Here is a 9,456-nt window from a genome sequence, read left to right as displayed (position 1 = left end):
TGAGAATGAAGATGAGAAGAGAAGAGAAACTGTAGCCCAAGCTTAGCATAAAGACTAGAAAAAGAGTGACACTGTTAGTCTAGCTTAGCATTAACACTGGCACAACAAGGATTTTGTTAGCCTAGCTTAGCATAAATATTGAAACAAGAAGGATGCTGGTAGCCTTGCTTTACCTATAACTACAACAAAAGAGAAACTATCCACATAGCCTAGCATAAACACTGGACCAAGAGGGGCACTGTTAACCTAGCTTATCATAAACACTAGTAGCCTTTCATCAAGTCTCAGATCTGTTACTGATTTTACTGACCTCCTGTTTCCTTATCCTCTTCCTCACTTCCTTCCTTCCTCACATCCTTCTGTGAGTCCAAGGTTCTGTGTTTACTTTTGTTTTGTTTTGCGGTTGTTTGCTGACTGTTGTTTTTGTTTGTTGTTGTTGTTTGTTGAGTGTTAACTTCTTTTTGCAGACATTTATGTTGCTTGTTGGTGATTTTTGGATGATATTTGCTCTTGAACACTCTGCTGAATGTCTGACCGATGTCACCTGTGCAGGTGAAGCTGTGGCCTACAGCTGGAGGGCTCTGATTGGTTGAACTCAGTCTCACCTTCAGAGTTCTGGCGGGAAGCAGCTCCTCGGATCCTGAAGGCCTGTCTGGTTCTGCTGCGTTCTCCGAAGCTCCAGCTCTTTGGAACTTTGCTTGGACTCTCTTCCAGACTGGGCTCCATGCTGGGGGATCGACGCAAGGCCTGGACTCCTGCCGGACCTCCAGGAACTCCTGGACCAACACCTGAACCGGGACAGAACCGTAAACAAGTCTGGATGTAGCTAACGTTAGCCTCGAGGGCTAAAATGTTTGTAAGAGAACATGTTTACGGCCTTCAGGTGTTTCGTGCTACGTTGGGTTTATGTTTGGGAAACGTGAAGACAAAAGACACAAACTTAGAACAAAGGAAACCACACGATTAAAAAATGACACAAAATGTTTAAAAAATGGTGTAAAACAGCCGAAGTTAGACATTAAACAACCAAACATAGACACAAAGAGTCTGAAGTAGAAACTAAACAGACACAACAGAGCCATGAAGTGATGATCAACAACAAAAAACTCTAAGGAGCCCAAAGGAGACCCACCTGGACCAGGACTGACTCCAGGAGCAACCCCAGGTCCAACTGGAGGAACCACTACAGACAAGGAGTGAGGAAGCAAACAAGGTCAGAGATGTGACATGGGCTGTTTCAGGTTCTGTTTGGTTGAGCTCAGCTGCAGGTAAACAGGCAGAGAACCTGGTTCTGGTCGGAGAACCATGAACCTGCAGATAGTTGGGACTCTACAAACCACAGATCATCCTGTGACTCTATTCATTCAGCTGACACGATCATTTTTAATAACATTTGAATTTACAGTAATGGACGACGGAGTGTCAACCAAAGAGTGATTTGGTAGAGATCCAACATGCTGCAGCAGGGTTCTGACAGAACGAGTACCAGATCATATGTCTCCTGTATCCGCTTCTCTTCAGTGGCTCCCTGTAAAATCCAGGATAGAATCTAAATCCTGCTTCTAACAAATAAACTCTCCATGAGCAGCTCCATGTGACCTTACAGACCTTATGGTACCGTATCATCCTAACAGAGCCCTTCGCTCTCAGACTGCAGGTCTACTGGTGGGTCCAGAGTCTCCAGAACCAGAATGGGAGGCGGAGCCTTCAGCTATCAGCTCCTCTGTTGTGGATCAGCTCCCAGTCTGGGTTCTGGAGGCAGACACCCTCTCTGCTTTAAGGTCAGGATGAAAACGTTCCTCTGTGATGAAGCTGATAGTTAGAGCTGCTCAGGATCACCTGAACTGTCCCTTAGTGATGCTGCTGTAGCTTCAGACTGCCGGGGGACTCCCATGATGCACTGGGCTCCTCTCCTCTGGATCTGGAGCTTCACGTCTCTGATATGCAGTTTCTGTTCTCACCAACCTCCAGAATATTCATTGTTCTGTTCTGCTGCTGCTCTCCATCTGTTGTCCTGCTATCACACCCCATCCCCACTCTGACCCAACCGGCCCAGGCAGATGGCCTCCTTCCCTGAGCCTGTTTCTGTCCTGGTTCCTTCCCACCGTCGCTGACTGCTGCTCAGAGGAAATCCAGAGGCTGCTCTGGATGGCTGGGTCCTCTGTTTAGACTCGTGAGGTCTGTAGCTGACTGTGTTCAGGCTGTGAGGTGACGTGTGGTGAACTGCGCTGGTCAAATAACATTGAATTGAATGAATCCGATTAGGTGGTGTGATCAGTGTAACATCACGACGCTCCACAGACTCCGACACCCACCATGCTGAGGAGAACCTTTGCCTTTGGTTCCAGAACTACGAGGAGATGAGAAGACCCTTTCCTTCAGACTGACCTTCTGCCTGCAGGTGGACACAGAGACCATCAGTGTTCACACTGCATGAGGTAATACTGTTAAAGCTGCAGTAATGTGGATAAAGCTATCGACGCTCTGTCAGCAGCCGTGTTGGAACATGGGCGCCTCCGACTGACCCTGGAGATGGTTCAGGCTGGACGTCCTTCCTGCAGACAGACACAATAAATCACTGATTATTTTATTGATCCCTGGGTTCAGCTGATTACGAGCAAACTGCAGCTAAACAGACGAGCCGAAACATGGCGAGCCCCTCTGAGGGTCCAGTGGTACCAGGTGGTGTCAGACTGGTTTCTGCTGTGGTTCCTACTCTGGTTCCTGCTCTGGTTCTGCTCTGTCCCTCCAGTCAGTAGCTCCTCAGTAGTGCTGATTCAGAGGGTTTTAGAACATCCGCCTTGTGAAGGAAACATGACTGTCCTGGTTTGGAGTTGATCTTTAGAGAAGATACTGAAGCGACTGGGCTCTTCAGGTGAACGTAGCGCTGTAGCAGATGTACACTCGGCCTGCACCTCTCAAGGCCAGATGACACCCAGGCGCTGGCTTATCTTTGTTTCCCTTTCACCCATAAATCTGGATGTGGCTCCCACTGAGGGAGGAGTGAGAGGGATCTTTAGAAGTGATGAACTGCTGCTCTGTTGGTGTCACTTCTCCTGATGCATCAGTAAACCTTATTCCAACCTTATTCTCTGTGTCGGGCTCCTCACCCGACATCAACCTGTTCCAGAGTTTCCACAACACGCCTGGTTGTCTAGACAGAACCGTCTGGTTCTTGTCAAAGTGCTTCAGGTCTTAACAGCTACATTTTCCTTCACATCCAGCACACTGAGAACCGACTGTTCCCTGATACAACCAGAACCAAACACGTGGCTCCGTGGTGCTCTGGGTCACCTGAGAGGTCGAGATGTTTCGGCTCTCTGATGCAGCAGTTCAGTTTAAGCAATAAAGTAAAACCTTCCAGACCTGAACGACAGTCCTGATTTGTTCTTGAGGTTCCTCAGGAGGTCCAGCTGATTGAGAGGAGGAATCAGCCTGGAGACACACAGGACCATGATGATACAGAACCACTGTAGTAACATCTGGGGAGCTGAAGGTCTGCAGGTGGAGTCTCACCTGTACATGGGGACGGACACCGTCCTCTCATAGTAATCCCAGGTAGAGGTCAGGTCGGTCCGGGTCAGGTTTGTGGCGTAAACCCTCCAGGCTGCCTGCAAAACCAGAGGAACACCATTTCAAGTCAGAACCAGCTAGTTTGGGTTCATCCTGTTTCAGTGTTCAGCTGCTCCAACAGCCTGAAGCTGAACTGCAGACCTGACAGGTGAGCTTCAGGTCTGCAGTTCAGCTGAGTCTGGTCAAACACTCCCCTGTGGTAGGCAGAGCTTTTTGTCCCGACAGATTTTATCAGCTCAAACGGAATTCAGCTTTTGGGTAAAAATTTAGGGAAATACATGCAAACGTGATCTTCTACCTGTTCACACTCAGTCAAGGTGTGAGAGATGTTCACGCCAACATCACTGAAGGAAACTAAAGAAACACAGATCGTCTCCAGAGTTCTGAACTTTCCGTTTCTGTGTTTTTTTTAAATGAATTTCCGGCAGTCTATTCTCAGTGGGCAAGGCTGTAACACTGTACCTTCTTACCTCCATATGCCTGACCAATCACTGTGCAGAGTGGGTGTGATGTCAGAGTCCCTGGTTCACCTGTATGAGTCCTGCTGCTGGGTTTCTTCTCTTCTCAAAGTGTTTCTGTCTGTGCTGCTCCTGAACCTTCAGAGCAAAACCTGAACCCAGGATACCCTGAAGACAGACAGACAGACAGGCAGGTGAGCTGGGGTGGAGCAGGTGTCTCAGATAAACTCAGGTGAGCATCAGAGTGACTCACAGCCGGCAGTGCGAAGAATGAAACTCCGATCAGAGTGAAGGTTGCTGCCAGCAGGCGTCCATTCCAGGTGATGGGGAACTTGTCTCCATAACCGATGGTTGTCAAGGTGATCTGACAGAGATGCAAACAGATCAATCAGATCCTCCCATTGCTGAGAAGGAGAAGACTGCAGGTGTTTCATTTTTCAGGTTTACCTGAGGAGTCCAAACTCTGGAAATAGAACTTTCAACCCTAACCCTGTACTACACCTGTACTACACCTGTACTACACACGTACGACACACGTACTACACCTGTACTACACCTGTACTACACCTGTACTACACCTGTACTACACACGTACTACACCTGTACTACACCTGTGCTACACACATACTACACCTGTACTACACACGTACTACACCAGTACTACACCTGTACTACACCTGTACATGCATGTACTAAACCAGTACTACACCTGTACACACATGTACTACACCAGTACTACACCTGTACATGCAGGTACTACACCAGCACTGCACCAGTACTACACACGTACTATACCTGTACTACACCTGTACACACATGTACTGCACCAGTACTGCACATGTACTATACCTGTACTATACCTGTACTAAATCAGATTCTAATCAGATTCAGTCTAACTCTTTTAGAGACATCAGAGCCCAACAGCTGCTCACCTGCTTTGAGGTGACACCTGCAGCCTGTTACACCCAGAAGGATTTTACCTGGAACACCTGGAACACCTGGAGCGCCTGGAGCGCCTGTAGCACCTGCCATCAGTGTCTAAATATTGTGTGTGTTGGTCTCACCAGTCCCCACCAGAGGGCGTCGGCGTACGTCTCAAACTGTTCGTTATCTTCTTTTTCAGCCAAATAAACGAGGAAGCTGGCCAGAATGAGGCACAGGAAGCCGATGTACCAGGCTGTGATCAGTTCCTGCAGGGACATTCAGTTAAAGACAGAGAGACTTCAGGGTCGGTCCACACGGCACCAGACACATCTGAACAAACCTCCTCACAACATCTGCTGCTGCAATGGAGCAGAGTTTTACAGGTGAGTGAAAGGACAATACCACCTTCAGCTTCAGGCAAGTAAACAAGTAAACAAGTAAACAACAACAACACAAACATTTTCTTTAAACTCAGTTTTTCTGTCTGAGAACAAACATCTGCACCAAACGGAGACACAACGGGCTGATCAATAGCTCTGATCAATACACTGCAGATCAATGACACGGATCAGATGTCAGCAAGATGATACCAATAAACCAATACCGCTGACACACTGAAACACAATCACACACACACACACACACACACACACACACACACACACACACAGTAACAAAACAACCTCCTTCAGCCCCCATAAGTTCAATCTGTTTTTTTTCCTGTTTGTTTGTTTGTGTTCGTTTCTGCTTTTTTGTTTGTGTTTGTTTGTTTGTTTGTTTGTTTTTGTTGGTTTGTTTGAGGTCTGGCCCCTTCAGCCGGATCAGGAACATCAGGATCAGGGTTTGTACCAGAGGTCCAGGTGCCTTGTGGGTAATGAAAGCATCACTGAGTTGGGTCAGTTTGGTCTTGGACTGTGGTTCTGATGGTACCTTGCTGTGGGCGTAGACCACTGAGCCCAGAAGCTTCCAGGTTCCTCCACGGCGGTCCATCCGGATCATCCTCAGAATCTGAAGGAACCGAAGAGACCTGATGGCTGACGTGGCGAACACATTCCCCTGGGTCCCCGCCGCCAGAACCGAGATGGACGCTATCAGAACCATGATGTCTGCAGACAGACAGGCCAGAGAGAGAGAGAGAGACGGGTCAGACAGACAGTCAGACAGACGGGTGAGAGACAGACGGGTGAGAGACAGACAGGAACTGACCGATGACACAGAAAGGTTTTCTGGCGAACTTGAGTCTTCCTCTCCATCCTCTGTATCTGCAGCAGCAGCCTGCAGCCCAGATCCTCACCATGTACTCCACCCCGAACACCACGATGGTCACCACCTCCTGCAACACAACAGCAACACGACGCAGGAGTCAGGGTGACTGCTGCAGCACAACAACAACAACAACAACAACAACAACACAACAGCGGTGTCAGTGTGACGCTGCAGCACAACAACAACAACACAACAGCGGTGTCAGTGTGACGCTGCAGCACTGAGGTTTTCATGCACCTGTGAGACCTTGTATATCTTCACGCTCATGGCTCCCATCGCTCACAACAAACAAGCAGGAATTCTGATTATTTCATAGATTTATTAAAAGTCTTCCAGAAATATGACAAAATCTGTTGGGTAAAAACGGACACACTTCAACTTGAATTATCAGTTTTGGTGATGTAGAAAGTAGCATTAATCAAATGTTCTTAGCTTCATGACCTCCTCACTTCTCCTGAGTGGTTCTGATTGACTCCAGCTGCTGACTCCTCTGATCCAGTTTCAACAGAACCTGTGATGAAACAAAAACTGAGCTATGTGGCCACACTGAGCAGAAACATGTCTGGAGGAGAGAAGGTGAGGCCTTCAACCCCAAGAACACCAGACCTACCACCAAGCATGGAGGTGGCAGCATCACGCTCTGGTTCTGTTCTGCTGCCAGTGGACCTGGAGCTTTACACAAAGTCAATGGAACCATGAAGAAGGAGGATTACCTCCACGTTGTTCAGGAAAACCTAAAACCATCAGCAGAAGGTTGATTTTGGACACAGTTGGATGTTACAACCAGACAATGAGCCCAAACACACATCAAAGTGGTGAAGAAATGGTTCCATCAGGCTGGAATGAAGGTTCTAGACTGGTCTCCCCAAAGTCCTGACTGGAACCATCCAGAACCTGTGGACTGATGAAGGAACAAGTCTGAGTCAGAAAGACGACAAGTTTATTTGAACTGCAGCGATTCTGTCCAGAGGAGCCAGAGATGAACCAGAAGCTGGTGGACGGGAACCAGAAGAACCCGACTGAGGAGAACATGGACGTTTAACCAGATATGAACATTTCTGTATGTATAGTTTTGATCCAGCAGGTTTGGTCATATTTCCAGAAGACTTTTAACAAATATATGAAGGAACCAAAACACATGATTGTTTTAGTGACAAAGATCCATGTTTCAGTGGTTCCATCAGAGAAGATTCAAAGTTCTAGGACTCACTGGAGACTAAAGACTGAACGATAAACATGGACTTTACAAGAGGATGGAAACTTTTGTTCTCGACTGTACGTTCTAAGACCATCTGAAAACTGCAAATCTGATGCTTGTTTCTGGTTGTACGGTTTAATAAATGGTGTCACTTCTGTGATTTTTAACTCAGAGGTTAAATCTTCACTCAGTGACGAACCATCGGGTCAGATCATGATGGAAAGTTTGATCTAAGCTCAAAGAAAAGATCTTCAAGCAGCAAACAACCCAAAATTAAACAACAGAACCATAAAAAATGCTTTTCTACATTTAGACTGGAGCCTTTGGAGTCTGAATACTGAGAGCTTCCTGCTGTAACTGTCTGATTACCACCTGCTTCTCTTCTGGTACTTAGGACTAGCCGCTCATTAACTAATAAACTGATTGACTGATTAATTTCTGCAGTCAGCAGATTGAGTTGTTTCGTGTCCCTTTGTGGTCGTTTGGTCTTTAATGATTTACATTTCTGAGCCTCAGGTCGTTTTCATCCATAAAACCTGCCAGCTGAGCTTCACTGACCAGAATCTTAAAGATCAGTAAAAATACTGATCGAACATCTGACGTCTGGTTTTCTCTCGTTTAAAACAGAGGAAAGAACAAAATCCTCACAGAAGCTCAAACAGCAATCAGCCGTGCAGCCGATCGATGGAACGACACGGCCAGCGTTCCTCAAACAAGGAACAAATCAATAGTTTGTCCTCAGAGATGTTTACCAGGATGTAAAGTGCGTCCTCAGAGCTCTTCTCGTACTCTCTGATGGTGGAGAACACCGACAGAACCAGGCAGGAGAACACCAGCAGGAACCTGAACACAGAACATGAAGCTTAAAAACGGCTACCTGAAAACCGCTGACTATATCCTGAGCTCCCCGGGTGTTTACATGCAGGTGAGGTCACACAGGTGAGCTGTGGGCAGGTATTTACACGTAGGCGTGATAGATGAAGGCCCATCCTCGAGGTCTCTCCAGGACGTTGTACAGGAAGTTCTGCAGGCGTCTGTAGAGAGCGTTTCGTTTTGGAGGTTTCTTTCCTCCGGAGACGCTGCTGCGCTGCCGCCGAGGTCCTTCGTCCCCACCTGAACACAGAACACAGACTAATGGGTCCTCGGTCGATTCTGGTCCATGTTTTACTGTGATTCAGGAACTCTGCTGATCCCAGGTTGTCTTAAACGCCTGAATTCTGGTTGGAGGTCCTGAACCTCCTCAGAGTCTCTGTCATGGTCCCGGTGCTGCTAAACTCCGACAATGCTCTCTGCCACCATGAGATGTAGTCTGTGGATGCCTCCTTGGATCTCTACAGGATTAAACAGGAAGAGGCTCCACCTGGTGGAACAACCAGGTACTGCAGCTGGTCTATGGTATGTTCACTGACATCATAGCTCAGCTTGTATTCGTCTGCAGCTGCTTTCATCTGGATGAAACTGTTCTAAAATGCACATTCACAGAACTTTATGTCTGTAGAAACATCAAAATGAGCTTCACTGTTTGTAGTAACTGAATGATGGTGACCAAAGAAGTGTTTGCAGTTCAAACCGTAATTAGGCAACACATGTACAACAATTACAGGCAAAAATATAAATCATTAACATGAAGGGCTTATCTCTGAGTAAAGAACCATGTTTATGCAGGTATGAGCTCTGTGCACCTGGGTCAGTTCTAACATGGGACAGAACAGGAACAGCAATACGAAGACACGAGGAGATTTCCTCCCTCAGACACCAGCCACACATGAACCTGAACTACGGCACCGAATAAAGCCACTGCTGGATCAGCTTAAACCACTTTCTACATTAAATATAGCAAAACGGAGTTAATTTAACCAGTAAAGTCAGTGGCACTGGTGGAAGCCAGCTGTAGCTCAACACTACTGGCCCATGATGTTAGTAAAGTTTCCAGTTTTATCAGCTTCAGTATTTGTTTAACCTGAACATCAAGTGTTAAACAGGATGTTGTGTTTAAACTTGTCGCTCTTTACTTTTCTGCTTGAAAACAATGGACAA

The 9,456-nt window shown here is 47.0% G+C and overlaps 1 protein-coding gene across 1 annotated transcript in view; it reads right to left on the bottom strand.

The window, feature by feature from the left end:
• Positions 1–8,571, bottom strand: part of kcnq2b (potassium voltage-gated channel, KQT-like subfamily, member 2b) — a gene marked incomplete at its 5' end in the record, with an annotated part of 13,451 nt that extends 4,880 nt beyond the window's left edge. The window contains 13 exons of the mRNA XM_008299103.1: positions 606–788; positions 1,133–1,183; positions 2,316–2,395; positions 2,526–2,555; positions 3,367–3,435; positions 3,517–3,611; positions 4,104–4,199; positions 4,285–4,395; positions 5,096–5,221; positions 5,886–6,061; positions 6,162–6,288; positions 8,172–8,262; positions 8,382–8,571. Of these exons, the coding sequence (XP_008297325.1) occupies positions 606–788; positions 1,133–1,183; positions 2,316–2,395; positions 2,526–2,555; positions 3,367–3,435; positions 3,517–3,611; positions 4,104–4,199; positions 4,285–4,395; positions 5,096–5,221; positions 5,886–6,061; positions 6,162–6,288; positions 8,172–8,262; positions 8,382–8,571 (1,425 nt within the window). The remainder of the gene's footprint in view (positions 1–605; positions 789–1,132; positions 1,184–2,315; positions 2,396–2,525; positions 2,556–3,366; positions 3,436–3,516; positions 3,612–4,103; positions 4,200–4,284; positions 4,396–5,095; positions 5,222–5,885; positions 6,062–6,161; positions 6,289–8,171; positions 8,263–8,381) is intronic.
• Positions 8,572–9,456: the final 885 nt, after the last annotated feature.

This window comes from Stegastes partitus, unplaced genomic scaffold (assembly GCF_000690725.1).
Source record: "Stegastes partitus isolate 25-593 unplaced genomic scaffold, Stegastes_partitus-1.0.2 Scaffold1380, whole genome shotgun sequence".
In the NCBI taxonomy this organism is placed as follows: domain Eukaryota; kingdom Metazoa; phylum Chordata; class Actinopteri; family Pomacentridae; genus Stegastes; species Stegastes partitus.
This window is presented reverse-complemented; position numbering and strand designations above follow the sequence as displayed.